The 17,983-nt window shown below is 35.7% G+C and overlaps 1 protein-coding gene across 1 annotated transcript in view; it reads left to right on the top strand.

The window, feature by feature from the left end:
* Adamts19 (ADAM metallopeptidase with thrombospondin type 1 motif 19) overlaps nucleotides 1-17,983 on the top strand; it is a 220,340-nt gene that overhangs the window by 126,409 nt on the left and 75,948 nt on the right. The window contains exons 9-11 of the mRNA XM_045133955.1: nucleotides 3,337-3,477; nucleotides 5,094-5,244; nucleotides 15,204-15,305. Of these exons, the coding sequence (XP_044989890.1) occupies nucleotides 3,337-3,477; nucleotides 5,094-5,244; nucleotides 15,204-15,305 (394 nt within the window). The remainder of the gene's footprint in view (nucleotides 1-3,336; nucleotides 3,478-5,093; nucleotides 5,245-15,203; nucleotides 15,306-17,983) is intronic.

Below are 17,983 nucleotides of genomic sequence, written 5' to 3'. Positions count from 1 at the left end.
TTTATTATTATTATTATCATTAACATATTTCATATGGATACATCATGTTTTGGTACCGTCTTTGCCCTTGTCTCTGCCCCCATTTCATTGGGGATGCTCTTCAGTGAGATTGCAGGTATGCCCCATGTGGTTTTGTTTTATGGATGTAGGGACAGCAATCAGTTATTTTGGGGGGAGGGGAAGGAATGCCTCCTGGCATGATGCCTTGACCTGTGGCACGTACAATCTTTCTGCTCCCTCTTCTGCAAAAATCCCTGAGCTGTGGTAAATTAGTTTAAAGTCTAATTCAGTTTTAACAATAGTTATGACTGTGTCTTTTGACAACTTAGAATGACCCAATATAGTTTCTGTTATTTACTGTCCTGTATAAGCATTGTCTAGTGCACATGGATTGCACACACCAAAAAGACATTCTACCTCAGCTTTATGCTCCTAACAAGGCAAGTCAGACTGTGTACATAACTCTTGCAGAAACAGACACATTTATTAATTTTATTTTATTTTTTGGTTGTAATTTTATTTTACTTTTAATTTTTTAATTTTTTTTATTAATTAGTTTTGTATTCAGAAAATACAGTTAGTTTGGTACCATTATTAGGCTCATCCATGACCTACTCCCTTCCCCTTGGCTCCTCCTTATTGAGGTATATGGGTCATGCACTGTGGAGTTAGTCCACAGTTATGGGTAGGAGCTTGCTTCTGTACAGATGACTGAGGATAAGCTTCAGAAATCAATCTCACTTCAGTATCTCTCCTCTTTTCCATCCAGTATTCTGTCAACAGAACTGTTTTATATACATTCATACAATCTTTTACTTTTCCTTATTATCTTCAAAATTTGAAAGGATTTCCATGTTCCTATAAATCTATGTCAATTATCCTAGTAATATATGTTGACATAGAAAAAATTTGACAACATCAGAATTGGAAAGCAATGTAGTACACTAGTGATTGTTTTCTGATATTAAAATATATTACATACATTTGATCATGCATTTTTAGTTTTTCTTAAATCAAGGTAATCAAATCCAAAATTAAGACATAAAATTATACATTTGCTAATTAATCAAAAATATTGATAAAATTGATTACTGCTATGTCAGTTTCTTCTTTCAAAAATATTGTTTTAGCAGTTTTTATTGAAATTTTAAAGTATCTTAATGAATATAAATGTTGATAGATTTGTTATTTTTCAAACCTATTTGAGAAAAATTAAGTCTAATTGTGATTTGATAACAACTTTGTAAACAATTCTTCAAAATTACTATTTAAAGTAAAAGAATGATATTTTTATAAATTTTATTTATTTATCTGAAAGAGAGAGAGTCAGAGAGTGACAGAATAGGCACACCAGGGCTTTAAATTCCAGATGCATGCGCCACCTTGTGCATCTGGCTGACATGGGTCCTGGGAAATTGAACCTTGGTCCTTTGATTTTGCAGGCAAGCACCTTAACTGCTAAGCTATCTCTAAAGCCCAAATTTCTTGTAATTGTTGCAATTTTATAATTTTCTTGAAAAATTCTTATATATTTGTCATGAATGACAGTTTTATGTATTACCTATACTGTAACAACATGAAATTGAATTTTGTACTACACTCGTTTCATATCAAATTTATCATGTACTAAAATGAACTTTCCTCCTACTTTTTCACTATAGGCTAGTTTGGAACTTGCAACAATACTCCTCCCACTGCCTCACATGTGCTGTTATTACAGGTGTAGAGTGCAGTACCACATTTGTCTTGTCTCATCTTGAAGTCTATCTTGTATGGATTTCATAAAATATGAGCACTGATGGACTTTTGTATTTAAAAATGATATTTTGTATTCAATATGTTCTAATATATTTAATTCATACATACAAATGTTAATTGATGATAGAGGACCTTGCCTTAAATTTGTGAGATTTGCTGTACCTTGAAATTTTAGAATTAAATAAAATGCTTTAAGGACAAAAAAGATAAAAGTACCTTATATAGTGTATATTGAACATAAGAAATGTTAGATAACAATTTCAAAAGAGCAAGAAACAAATTGAGAAAATATAAAACATTTTATTGGTACTGCTAAAGACAGAATGAAATAAATGATATAGAAGATGATGAAGGAGCAAGATATACAACAAGGTAGGCCAAAAATTGCCATATTTGGGGATGAGAGGACATAGAATGGCCTGATCACATTCTGACAAATGTTGAGCTCTCTAGGACAATGTGGAAGGAAGGGAGGGGAGTATGTAAGTAAAGACTTGAAGACTATAACCCAGTAAGAGTAGTAATTGTCAATGCTTTCAAGAATAATTTTTAAGATTGCCTTTCAATGGCAATAAGATGAAAAGGAAATAACAGTTGAGAGAAATATTTAGAATAATAGAATTACCAAGACTTTGCCCAAATACAATAAATAAAATAGCAATGATCATTTGGGAGTTGAAGGAAAAATGGTGACCCAATGATTACTTGGAAGACAGTGGCTCGCAAAAACATTTTAAAAAGTGCAGATAAAAAAAACAGTAAAAGTTTTAAAGAGAAAGTAAAGAGGGCAAATTGCAGATATGTCAATTTTAGGCACTCCTAGAATATCTATTAATAAGTCATATATATAGAATAAAAATTCTATTTACATTATCAGCTCTAGGATTCACTAGAAAAGATAAAGTTTGGCTGAGAACAATGCAGGTCTTCTGAGATACCAGCAACCAACATGGAGTCATGAATGTGCTAATTGGTTCATGTCAGGAGGTCAGTGCCCCAAAGTACTCATTCCCCCCACCCCCCGTCACTCCTATAGCCCTCTCTTCCACAGTGTTCTCTGTGCCTTAGAGGTGGTCAAGAAGGTTGGTAAGAAGTAGTTTTGGTTATTTGATGTGGGTGATAGAAGACAGTTGTCATGAACTAGATGGGAAAATGTACTAAGAAGTTAATGATTTAGTGCGTTTTCAGATTTTGTAACATATGTAACAAATTTTGGAAGAAGAAATTGATCCAATAAAATCACAAATGCAAATATGATTGAAGAGAAATTTACTATTTCTAAGTTTCATAGACAATATTATACAAAAGTAGGTCTGAAGAGCATTCTGATATACAAGGTGTAAGTATGCATTTTGTAGGCTGATTAGGCAAATGTTCTTAATTAAATTATGATATTTAGTCTCAATCTGGATGCTAAAAATTTCAAAGTAACTTATAAAACAATCTTATTTTAAACTAATTTCTTTAAAGCAAATTTCTTTGAGTATTTCATCTGCTATTCCATTACAGTAGCGAAAATTTTTAAAAAGATTATTTACTTACTATAAATATTTTTATTTCACTTGTATTCTAAATCAGCATGGGCATTAATCATGACAATGACCACCCTTCATGCGCTGATGGTCTTCATATCATGTCTGGGGAATGGATCAAAGGACAAAATCTTGGTGATGTTTCATGGTCCAGGTGCAGCAAGGACGATTTGGAAAGATTTCTGAGGTACTAAGGTTGTTGCATTGTGAACATTTTTGTGTGCCTGTTTCCTCTGCTACCCAGAAAAGGCAATGTAACAAATTGAAAAGGATACGCAAGTGGAAATGGAGCATTCGATTCCAGTTGTGGTTCTTTTGCTGACTTGGTATGTGGATTGGGACACATCACTTTACTCATCTGCTTTTCACTTTGCATATTTCTCAGAGGAAAAAATGGGCAGGATTATTTGTGAGGTGGAAAACTGTTATAATAATAAAAATCTGCCATTGTATTTAATTGCCTTTTCCATCTTTCCCAAGGGGAATATGCTCATTGCTCATAAAACATTTGTTATCACAAAGAACCTCTTTACTGGCATCACCACTATTCCATTATGCTACTTTTGTGTGCTTAAACTTTCTTTTTTCCACTGATGTTATAACCATGGCAGGTTTCTTTGAATCCCTTACCCCCTCAATAACAGGAATAATTAACATCTGTCTACATGAAAAATACTGTTATTGTCCTTGTTTCCATTTCACAGACTTTGTTCTTTATTATCTATACTTTTGACGATAGCAAATGAAAAAAGTAGGTGATATTTAATGTATTAGAGAGATGTTTATGCTAACTAAAAGTCTAAAGGGGAAATATATGAATTCTATATTATATATTATTAGCTAAGTCATTATAAAGATTAACTTTAATCATTTCCCATAACTTTTGAGCAGACAAGCATATTTTTTTCTATTAAGTGAATATGAGGCTCTAATAAAATACCATGTTTGTGCATGACTACAACTCTGTTCTGAGCTATGTGCAGAAAGCTCTGTACCTTTCTGCCATCACAGTCCAGGGCACAGAATTCAGAGCTTGATAAATGAAGCAGCAGCAGCAGGAGCAGCTACTGCTTCAGTTGCCCCTCAGTAGACCCTGATGTGCATGTTCTTGAGGCACAAAGTTTTGTATGGCTATGTTCACATGAAGCATGACTAAGGAAATTCCATGTCACTTTGTAAGTGGAAGTTATATCACAGTGTCAAGTATAAAGATATCTGGACATTAGGAAATAATATTTATTTGAAATACAGAGAGAGAGAGAGAGAAAGAGTCAGTCAGACACAGAGAAAGAGAGAGAGTATGGGTACCAGGGCCTCTTGCCACTGCAGACATCAGGTATATATGCCACTTTGTGCATCCAGCTTTACATGGGTACTGGGGAACTGAATGTAGGCAATCAGGCTTTGCAAATAAGCCTTTCATCTGCTGAATCATCTCTCCAGCCCTAGTCTAAATACCCCAGTATAGCTACTCTCCTCACCTAATGCTGTCGATCAAGTTACTCTCTTTATCTAAGCTTCTACCTGTTATAAATGCTTAAAATCTGGCCTTCCAGTATCATGTGCATTAGCTGAGTTAATTCCTATGTACAGCCTTTAAAACAAAATTACTCTGTTAGTTTGAGCAACACTTTAATATTATTGAAAGTATCTTGTATAATGATTTTTAAAAGTATTCTCATAAATGGAATCCAGTAAAAAAGTTCTAAGTAAAAATGTAAGTTTATTATTAAGAAAAGTTTCTTACCTCTCACTAACTAGTCATAATAACTTCTTACATTAAATTCAATTTTTGGCACATAGGTCAAAGGCCAGTAACTGCTTGCTACAGACAAATCCCCAGAGTGTCAATTCTGTGATGGTCCCCTCAAAGCTTCCAGGGTTGAGCTACACTGCTGATGAGCAATGCCAGATTCTCTTTGGGCCCTTGGCTTCCTTTTGTCAAGAGATGCAGGTAGGTATCATGTCCAGAATTCAAATGTTCATATTTGAATGGTCATACTTGTTTAGAATTTCAATCGTTGGAGGAGGCAATTTTGTATTAATATTTGAGGACCCAAATCACCACAGTTCTTGAAAGAAGAATTTGATAAGATGCTTTTAGTATTTGAAAAATTTGACAAATCATCAACCACAAACGTAGTGTCTGTGAATCTTTGATTATTTTCATATCAATTACTATTATTTGAATGCTGGACCCTCCTAAAACAGGTATTTAAAACTTGTGATTGTAACACTATGAACAGGTGGAGCCATTAAGAGATTAGGCATGAGGGTTCCATTCTCTCTGGTAGAACAAAATGAAAAAGTGAATGTGACCCACTTTCTCTTTCTCCCTTCTCACCTTGTGCTGGGTGGTGATGCAATAAGAAGGCCCCTGCCACGCACCAGTATCAATAGTCAACTTCTCAGCCTCCAGAATGAGGCAATTCATTTCTGTTATAATTTTCCAGGCTCAGGTATGCTGTTACAGCTGCATGACATGAAATATTTTACAAATTATTTTAATAACAGATCCTATTTTATTGAAGTAAAATCTTAACTATACTGATTGTATGATATTTGAACTCTAAATATTGTCACAGACTAAAATAAATCATTTATGAGCTTTGCTGATTTCAAATTTTATGCTGATCATATGAAAGTTATAATCTAAGCCTATTGGTAGGTCTACAATTGTGGCCTAGGGAAGATTTCTTAATATTTACTAAAAGCAGCTTGTGTTAGGGTTCTCTAGAGGAACAGAACAAATAGGATGAATTGTATTAAAAGCGAATTTATTGGATTAGTATAGGACAGCAAAACAATAGTAGCTTGCAGGCCTGAGAGTCAAGGAGCCTGGTAGCTGGTCAGTTCCTGAGGCTGCGTGCCTCAGCAGTCCTAATCCAGCACTGAAGGCCTGGAAGGCGTCCTGGAAAGACCTTGCTCTTCAGACTGCACTGAAAATCAGCAAGCAACACTGGCAGCCGCATGTGAGAAAGGGATACTTTCCTTCCCAGGGCCTCCTTAGATAAAGCCCCCCTCTGAGAGGGACCGCCCACTCTGGGGGAAGGACTCACCTTGGGGGAAGGATTCCCCCTTTAGTTAATGCTTCTTGGAAGAAACCTCAGAGACCTACTCATGAAGAATGTGTGGAGTCCTGGACAAATCAAGTTGATACAAAGCTTAACCATCACAAAGGTGTTAGATACAGATCCGTCATACTAATGCACTGTTGTGTAAGTTCCAACCACTGTGGACATATAATTTGTGTCTCAATTTTCATATAATTTAATCAGGAGTTCTCATGGCCACCTCATTTTTAGCGAGTTACTAATACATTTCAATGTCCATGGCATAAGGGCTCCAGTTTGCATGTATCCAGAAGAGTCTTAGCAAAAAATAAAAAAATTAAAAAAATTAACTCCAAATCTGGCAGCAGAGTTTGGCCCATAACATCTTAATTAGGCAATTTTTCTCCAACACTTAGACACTTAATACAAGCATAACGCTGATCCATTTAATGATACAAATTTTCTGTTAGGATAATAGCTTTCATCTGCAAAGTATTTAAAGGAGCAGATATAGAGATGCTTCTGACATATCTTGACCCACAGCAATAATAGCCCACTCTTCTGCATTTAATTAAGGGCTAACTTCTTGGATGGCCTTCTTCCTGAGTCCCAAGCAATGCATGCCTTCAGTCCATCTGGCATATGTGGCTAAGCAAGCTCCAAGTACATCAAGTCATTGTAATAGCTTCCTGAAATAGCTTGCCTGGTAATAGAGGTAGGAAATGTTTTCTAGAAACAGTAAGATATGACCCTACAGAAATTGCTTTTTAAAAAACTAACACTGATGTGTGTTAAAATTGAAGTTACCTAGGAAACTTAAGGTTCTCTTTTTAATGAACAAGACACATTGTGAATTGCTTACATATTAAAGGTGTAAAAAGTGTTTTCCTATGGTTGAATTATTTGATGACTCAAAACCTCATGTCAAAAGTTCCAGCTTTACATTTCTCTAATCTACTTGATTGATCAAGTTATAGGAGACTTTCTAAGACTGCTGGTACCTTGTAAAGCATTGCAAAAAATTGAGTTGTAAAACTTGAGAGGCAACACGAATTTGACCTTGCAAAGGCTTAACATGAAACATTTGTTGGACAAAATTATATTATTTTTGACTTAATATAAAATTGAAGTAATGAAGACTGTGATATTAGCAGAAGGAAAGACATGTCATTATTATAAAATAAGGATCCTCTTATAAAAACTCTCACAAATGTGTAAAATTGATTTTCAACTAAAGTGACAAATAAAGAAACTGGATAAAGGAAGGACTTTCAATAAATTATGAGGCAACTTCATGGTCACATTTGAAAATTTTTATCCTAATGAAAAATTAAGTGTAGATGTATGATACATCTTAATATGCAAACTATAAAAGTGTAAAACTTCATGAAAAATATAAGAAAACTATTTCATAAAAATTACTTAGGACACTGGAAATATGACCCTTAGATGAGCAAAGCTAAATGAAAATTTATAGTTTGGAACTTACCAATGGAATAATTTCCATATAGGAAATCTCTGCTAAGAAAATGAAAAGGGCTTATCTGATAAAAGTATGATGTCTACAGTGTGAAAATGTGTCTAATACTTGGCAATAAAATATCATGTGTTCCATTCATGAAGATGAACACAACATTTGAACAAGCAATCCTTAAAGGATGTTCTGGGCTAGAGACATGGCTCAGTGGCTAAGTGCACTTTCTGTGTAAGACTGAAGGCATGAGGACTGAGCCCAAATCTCTACATCCCAAGTAAACAGCTGGGCATGGCCATAGGCACTTGTAATCACAGTCACACAGAGGAACAGAGACCTGAGAATTAATAATTGACGTTCATAGCTGCCAGTAAGTTTTTGTAACATGAATCTATCGCTTTTTCTCTTTCCTTTCCCCTGTCTAGGTCCCATCTCTTTCTCTTGATCCTGGTTATAGTAAACCACAGTAGCAGCCTGGACTAAATCGTCCAGTAGCTTGCCTGTTTTGACTAGCAGCTTTTGGAGTTTCCTACGAATGTCACAGGCTGACTGAGTCAGGAATTTATCTTCGAGAAAGATCTTTTCCTCCCGTGACCTTGGTTCCCTAATTTTGTTGTTGTTGTTGTTTGAGGGGAGGAAAATTCTGTGTTTCAGTACCTTTGGAGGCTGCTTGGGGTTAGAGCCAATTACAGCCAGTATTTGGTAGTCTAACTCACAGCTTAGGTCTTATCTGGATGGTCTTGGAGATAGAAACGAGGTGGGCATAGAGACCTCCACTCATTTTCCTTCTCTCCTTCTAAACAGATCTAGCTACCAGATGGAATTAGAATTGAGAGTTCCTTTGGGGGATAGGTTTCCTTATCTCCAAGAGAGTGTTTAGGCCAGGCACAAGTGGGAAAAAAATTAATGCTTTCTTTTTGAGATTCTGAGGTTCTCTCTTGTCTAAGTCCTTTAAGAGGCAGGCCAGTAGAGAACTGGAGGGAATCTTAGAGGCCTTGGTTCCAATCTAGGAAGCAAAAACAAATGGGAGAGGTCAGTAGAAGGTTGTCCTTTTCCCTCCTTGGGCCTCTCAGCCCTGTGCCTAGAAGAGGGCATTCATCGCAGTACAATAGAATGCTCCAGAAAGCTTCCCTGAGTGACGGAAGTGGCCAATGCTTATCCACAACTAAGAGTCCAGGTCCCTGATAATTTTTGCTTATAGCCTAAGTACCTCTGTTATCTCCTCCTCAAAGAGTATGTGTTCTGTCATAACCTCGCCAGCACAGGGGTGAGAGTTCTGTAAGTAACGCCAAGTGCTTAAGTGACAGGATCCTTCTCTTCCAGCTTGGTTCTGTCATATATCTACCTTGTTTGTTTTTGGTGGTGTTGTTTTCAACCTGGGGTAAGGAAAACCAGAATAATGCCCTGTCTCGTGCAAGATAGAGTGGGTCCCCAAAGAAGTTAAAGTAGTCATCTTTGTATATTTCTTTTTTTAACCCATGTTATTTTGTTACCACTACAGTAGATAAAGCCTAGACAAGATAACCTAAAGAGTATTAGCATGCTTTAAATAACAAATTCTACAGTTACAACTTGACCCAGGAATTGTGTAAAGAGACCCTCAGCACAGATTAAGATTTAAGAAAGCACAGAACATGGGGGAGTCTTCCTTGTCTTTCTAAAAACCGAAGTTACAATGAATGAAACTAGATGGTTTCTTTTCTGAAACCTAAATAATGAACTCAGTGACGACCATGTAGCAGACTAGAAGTTTTAAATGTGATGTTTAATGTAGTTTTATAACAAAAATAATCAGGGACTAATAAATAAATCTTGACCTTGTTAAGGCTCAAGTTTCTTCCATAGTTAAAAGTCTGACAGACAATGGTACGTAATGATCCTGGTTGAACATTTTAAAACTAGTTTTTGTAACTTTCATCATGAGCAGATCAGTATCCGTGAGCTGAATTCTAATCCTGACATTAGGAGGCATGGTAACATAAACAAATTTACCAATTTATTAAAAGGACTTGAACCTGATTCATGCCTGTTTTCTGTCTCAGCCACACATTTAGCCTCTAAAATCATCCAAAGATCCCATTTTCTATCAGGGCAGCAGAAACTGCAAGGACTCAACTGAGCCATGAGGAATCTGCCTCTATCAAGCTCATGCCTGCCCCCAAGTCTCTGAAGAACGTCATCTCCTTGTGGCAGGAAAAGATGGACCTACCACTTAAGGAGAGGGTAAAGAAAAGGAAAACCAGCTTGGGACTTCAACCATGCTAGCCACGGCGGAAGGTCCCCCCGTGCCGACAGCAGAGGGGATGCCAGATGATCAGTGGTCACTTTCTCCATGCCCTTCTTGTTTATATGGTTGATAATGTCCTTTAGAAGAGTCTGAGTCAGTGGTCTTCAGAAAGAAGGGCTCAAATCCCAGTGGAAGCCCACCATCTAGGTGTTAGGTTGGTTTCCTCTGCCAATTATAGAATTAAGGTTAAAAACACACACACACACACAACAAAGTTCATTTACAGAGAAAGTAAGAGGCAGAGAAACAGTATCCTCAAGAGAGGAGGGGATCTGCAAACGCCCTAGTACCCTATCCTGGTTGGTCATCTAAACCAAAGATGTAATGTACAGGTCTTAGGCATGTCCAGGGAAGCCTGGCAAGTGAGACCACCAGGAAGAAGCAGGAAGTGAGCAGTCCTCTCTGTCATCTTAGTTATCCATCTTGAGACATACCTGGTAAACAATAGAGCTGTCAGGCTGGAGGTATGGCTTAGTGGTTAAGGTGCTTGCCTGCAAAGCCAGAGGACCCAGGTTCTATTCCCCAGGACCCATGTAAGCCAGATACACAATGTGGTGCATGGATCTGTAGTTCATTCATAGCAGCTGAAAGTCCTGGCATGCCCATTCTCTTCTCCTCCCCCCTTTTCTCTCTGTCAAACAAATAAACAAAAATACAATATTTTTTAAAGAAAGTGTAGAGCTGTTTGCCCAGGGCCCTTACTTCCCTATCTTTCTACCTCAGAGGGGAAACTGCCCAGCTCCTGTGTTCGCATGAGTTCATTCCTACGTCATCGAAGGTAGCTGGAGTGTGATCTGAGAATTCATGGCTCAAGAGTAAATGGCAAACTTGGACTCCTCTGATTTTCTTCCCTCTGTGATTATTTCTTAGCTCTTAGCAGCTTTGATAATGCCTGGGTCTGTTTTTAGGATAGCATGTTTTCCCCACTGTTTCTGCCTTCCAATGTTAGGCTGTGATCAAGGACAACCTTTAGGTCAAAGTCGTAAAAAGCATCATCTTTCTTTGTGCTGATTTCTTAGCTCTAAAAATATGTGTCTGCCTTGGTTCACTATCCAGCACCTTGGGAACTTCATTTTCTTTTGTTCTGCCCTCAGTTTGTAAATATTTCCTTCAGCAATGTGGGTCTTTCAGGACCTTAATCCATTCCAGGGTGTGAGGCATTTTATTTAATTTTGCATCTTTTCTATTTCAAATTCTTCCTTTTTAAAATGCTTTACTCTAGGCCTTCGATAAGTAGATTTCTTTCTATTAATTTCTTCTTACTCTGATTTTCCTTAATACTTCCTAATGAAGTCCTTCACAACTGAGTGCTTTATTAATTGGCTGTTCATGAACTATGGTTCCTTTCCCATGCTGGTCATACAACTCCTGACTCTAATGATCCATTCAGCTAGAGATGGTAAAAGAGAAAATGTCAAAGTTCTTTAACTGGCAGTGACTTCTCTGTTATTTGAAAGAATGTAGAATGCAAATGAGCTAGATTTCTAGCATTTCATGTCACTAAAAAGAAGGCATATAACTGAAGATTAAAATCCAATTGCTGCCATTTTATGAGATCAACATTTATTTAGGTTTTGCATTTTTGTCAGTCTCATTCCTCAGCATTGCTTTTCAGTCCTTTGCTGTGAGATCGTGCTCTGTTTCCTTAGAAACATAACTTAGTAGTTTCTTTCATTTTATTTTATTTTTGTTTGTTTGTTGTGTGTTTTTCAAAGTAGGATCTCTCTAGCCCAGGCTGATTTCAAATTCACTCTGTAGTTTCAGGCTGGCCTGGAACTCATATTAATCCTACCTCAACCCAACAGAAGTCTCTTTCTTACAGACTTGTTAGTGATAGTTTTTGATTCCTAGTTATTACTTAGCCTTCAGTTTTGAATAAAATATTACCTAAGTTGAAGAGTCTAATGTCTTGGTATGTTCTTGCTAGAAGTTTATCTTCGGACGTACTAAATCTTAAAAATAAATAGTATTTCATTGTTAATTGTGATGTTTATTGTAGATATTTCCACAGATATTGTAAATAAAATCTTTTAAAGGATAATTGCTGATACTTTTCAAAGGAAATGTTCATTTGCATTACATACTTGTGTAAATTGATAAAACAGATTTGTAAATTATTAATTTTTGATTGCATTAATCAAATCCTTAATATTAAAGCTGAGGAAAAACAATCATTCTACATTGAATTTTTTTTTGAGACAAACCCAACAGACTATCCCTTTTTTTAGTGAAAGGAGTAAGACTGAAAGAGTCCATGCATGAGAGAGAGAGAGAGAGAGAGAGAGAAAGAGAGAGAATTTACCAGCTAGGCCTCCAGCCACTGTATTTGAACTCCAGATGCATGCGCCCCCTTGTGGTGTGCATGTGACCTTGCATGCTTGTGTCACCTTGTGCATCTGCTTACTTGGGAGAGTAAAATGTGGGTCCTTAGGCTTTGCAGGAAAGCACCTTAACCACTAAGCCATCTCTCCAGCCCTACATTGAATTTTTTATTACTGTATTCATCCCGTTAATATTTGTTTACTGTATTTAAGTCTAAGTTCAAATATTATAGATCACTATTTTTTTCTTTTAAAATTCCTATATTGTTTTGGTGTCATAGTATGTATTTATAAGTATGATTTCTCTTTCTTTTCTCTAGAGCATTTATGTAAGTTGAGAATCCAAGTTCTTTAAAAGATTGTTGATTTGGGGAAAAGATGTGTTCTTAGTGGGAATATGAACAATCAACTTTCACTCTTCAGTGGTAACAGGATAATAACGAATTAGAACGAATTTTTTTTAATTATTTATTTATTTGAGAGCAACAGACACAGAGAGAAAGACAGATAGAGGGAGAGGGAGAGAATGGGCGCGCCAGGGCCTCCAGCCTCTGCAAACGAACTCCAGACATGTGCGCCCCCTTGTGCATCTGGCTAACGTGGGACCTGGGGAACCGAGCCTCGAACCGGGGTCCTTAGGCTTCACAGGCAAGCACTTAACCGCTAAGCCATCTCTCCAGCCCTAGAACGAATTTTTAAAGCATTATTCAATAACTTGAGCTGTATTTGTGGTAAAATGTTGAGCTATTGAAATTTTATTTTGGAAGATAATACATGGAAAAGCAGTGCTTACTATGTCCAAGGATTAATTACTGCTTAAATGCATATCATTTTTAATATGGTTTATTTTGACATGCATTTGAGGATATTTTATTGGAACTATTTGTTATGAGAAATGATAAATTTATGAACAGTTAGTTTTCCATTTAACTATACATGATATAGTACATTCAAGGAAGCCTATTAAAATCCTATTTGAGGGCTGGAGAGATGGCTTAGCAGTTAAGTGCTTGCCTGTGAAGCCTAAGGACCCCGGATCGAGGCTCGGTTCCCCAGGTCCCACGTTAGCCAGATGCACAAGGGGGCGTATGCATCTGGAGTTCTTTTGCAGAGGCTGGAAGCCCGGGCGTGCCCATTCTCTCTTTCTCCCTCTATCTGTCTTTCTCTCTGCGTCTGTCTCTCTCAAATAAATAAATAAATAAAAATTTAAAAAAATTTTAAAAAAATCCTATTTGAGGTAAACATCCAAAATGCTTTAGAGATCTTTTTTCATTATATAGTATTAATGATAGGATTTTTAAGAAGAAAACGCTGAGCTGTGATGTCCTGTGCAAAATACTGGAAGTATTATCAGTTTTTGGTTTTTGTTTGTTTTTTTGCAAACCAAGTTAATAAAATAAAATTTGACATTTGCCTGTGTAACATATGGAGAGGGCTTTGTATTACATTCATTCTCAACCATTCTCCTAAGGGAAAGAATAGTGATTGTAGAACAGAGCTCTAAGATCACATCAGACAACTTGGTTTTTAATGGTGAAAATTCTGCTTCTTCATCTACTTTTTTTTAATAAGAGAGAAGATTGACGCACCAGGGCTTCCAGCCACTGCAGTCAAACCGCAGACACATGTGCCACCTTGTGCGCATGTACGACCTTGCACACTTGGGTCACCTTGTGTGGGATGTGCAAAGTCAAACGTGGGTCTTTAGGCTTTGCAGGCAAGTGCCTTAAAGATCAAGGCATCTTTCTAGCCCTTTCTGTTCCTTTGACAGTTAATTTTGAACTGAATTTGTCTTGAAAGGGGCAAAGTGTTTAGCAACTAAAATTACTAGGTCAGAGGTCTATTTATGAATATGTCTTCAAAAGCACATGAAGAATAACTAGCCCTTGGGGATTTTCTAGAACCCAGGATACTACAGGACAGCAATATTTAAGAATTCTTTAAGACAATGAATTTTTTGAGAAATATATTGTAACTAAGAACACATTAGTTTAGATAATGAATTTCTAAATATAATAATATATATTTGCATGAAGCATTTTGATGTAGAGAAAATGTTTGTTACAGGAGATAAAATGGAGTAAATGAATTATATGACACAATTGACTGCAAATTCAGAAACTGACAAATAGTTCTTAAATCTAAATCTAAAATAAATAAAAATAGGAAAATAATACTTTAGGAGTTGTGAAAAGTTCAGGATTGAATTACAACACACTTGTTTGCAGCATTAGTTAAGTTTATTCCTCACAATGTATGTACTTGGTTTCCATCATTACTTAACTTTGATTGTCCTGCAATTCCTATCCTGTATTGTATCCAACCACCAGATTAAGCTTCCAAAAAATAAATACAAAAATGTCCTTTTTACTTATCAACCTGCCAGCAAACTGCTAACTGGTTTTCCTTTTTCCTATACATGGGTTCTGAGGAGTCAAACCTGGATCCTTAGGTTTCACAGGCAAGAGCCTTAACTGCTAAACCATCTCTCCTGCCCTAAATGTTGTTATCTATGTATTTTTATTTATATCTATATAATTATAATTTCTAAATTTAGTTACAGATATTTAAAATAATTAACTTTTTTTTAGTATATTTTCTATTGTTTTAGATGACCCTTTCTATCCCAACAAACTCTAGGCTGTTTCAGTTATATCTAATATTAAGAGTACCTAAAGTATATTTTTATTCTAATATAATTTTATTTTGTCAAAAATTTCTGTCTCAAAAATAATGGACTTCATTTTGGAACTTACTGTATTGTACCTTTGCTTTCAGCATGTTATTTGTACAGGACTGTGGTGCAAAGTAGAAGGTGAAAAAGAATGCAAAACCAAACTTGATCCTCCAATGGATGGAACTGATTGTGACCCTGGTAAGGTAAGTCATTTATGTGGCCTAAAGCTAATGAAAATGTTAAATGAAACTTGAGAAACTTGCATTTTCTCCTTCTGGTTGGCCATATATATTTTGCTTAGTGGGATAAATTCAGTATATGAATATGTTATCATTTTATGTATCCTTAATTTTTTAATGTTTTTTCATATTCATGTTTTTTAATATCGGGGGAATGAATTTTCATTGAAGTCTATTATGGTATTGGTTTATACTTTCAAAAACATGTGAGTTCATATTATTTTACAATTCAAATAAGCAGTCATAACATAGATAATACATAAATGGCAAAATTTCTCAGAACACTATGGAATCTTTTAAATCTCAGGAGTACAATTGGGTGTCTTTAAGTTTTCATTGTCAGTGTAGCCATCATCAATAAACTGTTCAAATTAATTTCCTTTTATATTTTATTTATTTCAGGGAGAAAGAAAGAGAAAGGCAGATAGAGAGAGAAAGAGAATGGGCACACCAGTGCCTCTGGCCACTGCAAACGAACTCCAGATGCATGTTTCACCTTGTGCATCTGCCTGACATGGGAACTGGGGAATCATACCTGGGTCCTTTGGCTTTGTAGGCAAGCACCTTAATTGCTAAACAGCCCTTAACTTCCTTTAATAACCATAAAGGGCTAAACTAATTTGCAGTTATACATTTAAAGATCAAAACAAATGTTATCCAAAACTAATTTTCCTTTAAGAAATATGAAAGTGATGGACCTAGGTGAACTTATAGTTATGGCTCCATTAACAAAAATTGAATAGGTCAGTACTCTACATAATATTTTAATTTGTATTATTTTATTTGTATATTATTGGAATGTGGATTGGCAAAAAATCAATTATATGCCATGCTAGGTTAAAAGCACCATTTGAAAAACTGTAGTAATCTAGCAATTGGAAAATTGCCCTAAGTACTTAAAATATTAAGATATACCTACATACAATCTCACCCATGCCCACAAAGATGCGTGTGTAAGGATGCATTTTGCCATGGCAAGAAAGAAAAATGAAAAAAGTATTCATCAGAACAAGAATAGTTACTGTGTGGTTTCTGTGAAGCAAAGCAGATATGTGTGCAATGGCATAAGGAGGTCTACAACACATATTGTTAAGATAGTCATGTCAGAAAAACAGATAGTTGATAAAAACCACTAAGATTAAAGAAAAACTTAAATGCTTATAGAGGGAAGTGCACACATATTTTTAAAACATAGTTTGAAAATATAAACTACAGATTGTAATTAATAGTAAACCTTTCTAAAGGATGTGGATTTTATAGATGGGAGTAAGGCAACAGGTAATGTGAGTTCATAGCATTTTTTTTTTCTAGCCATTCCTGAGTAGTTTGATATGAACACATACTTTTTTATTACTTCTATTGATTATTCAATTAAAAAACAAAATGTACAGGTTGGTTGAGTGGAAACTGAAATTCTTCCTCCCTAGGTGCTCTTCAGTAAGACAGTAGTTCCTTGGAAAAAACTTCTGTGAAACCTCAGTCAGTTGTTTATAGACAGAACCAAATATGATTCTATGGCATTAAATGGAGAATGAAAACTTAAGTCTGTTTTTTTTTCTCAAGTTATACACAGAAGTGTAATAGTGTGTACATTTTAGATAAGTCTCATGTTGTTATTCTATTTTCTTACTTAAATCAGAAAGCTGCATCGTCCATGGAACACAAATGCAGCAATACAGATTTGACTAACTGTTCAGCCAAAAGTCCTTAATCACACCAGTCATTCATCTTAGTTAACCTTTCCTTTTTATAATTTGAATTTCTAGATATGTTTCTATTATATTATTTCTTCTCATATTGTTCAGAGTAATTGGTATTCTTCAGGTCTCAAGAGCAAAACTTCTATCTGCAATCAAAACTTCACTCAACAAAAGTAAAATGTTATGAGTTCTTATGATCATGTTAGTGATACCCTCATGGAAGTTCTGTATTATGTTGTATGTTCAAATAACTAATGAACTCCTCGGGCTATGGGGCCTTCTCAAATGCCCAGGTATGTGTCCCAGCTCTGGTAGGAGCCACCATAGAGACAGCTTCCGCACTAGGTCTCTGTGTGTGGAGACGCTAAAGCATTTAAATGCGTCCACCCTCACAATAAACAGCAGTCATTGGTATACTGCAAGTCAAGAAAAAAAGCTGAGCATTTGTAAAGTTGGCTACTTAGTGGTGATGTGAATTGTGTGGTATGAATCTACTTTGTCTACGAGTATGTGATTTAGTCTTAAAAGGTACCTACATGGTTCTATTATTCAAAACAATTTTGAAAGTATTTATGTACTATTAAATACAGAATTTTCCAAATTAAAGGCAGCCTTTTTATTCTTCCTTTCTCTTTGCACCATTGCTACAATTTTACAAGTAGCAATATAAGTACATGTATATTTATCAGAGATTAAGGAGTCTATGAATGAGTTAGTAAAAATAATGAATATATGCTTTTTACTTATGATATCTGATAAGCACAGGAAGGAAATTAAAGTTAAATACAAACTTAGTAAAATTTTAGACTGTTTTAAAGGATTCATTATAATGTAGGTTTTACTTTCCTAAATTAAAATACACAAGCTGGCTATTGTGAACCACTATAAAAAATACTGGGGGCTTTGATGTCCTGACAAACACAGAGTGCATATGAAGAGAGA

The sequence above is a fragment of the Jaculus jaculus genome, chromosome 14, assembly GCF_020740685.1.
Source record: "Jaculus jaculus isolate mJacJac1 chromosome 14, mJacJac1.mat.Y.cur, whole genome shotgun sequence".
Lineage (NCBI taxonomy): Eukaryota > Metazoa > Chordata > Mammalia > Rodentia > Dipodidae > Jaculus > Jaculus jaculus.
This window is presented reverse-complemented; position numbering and strand designations above follow the sequence as displayed.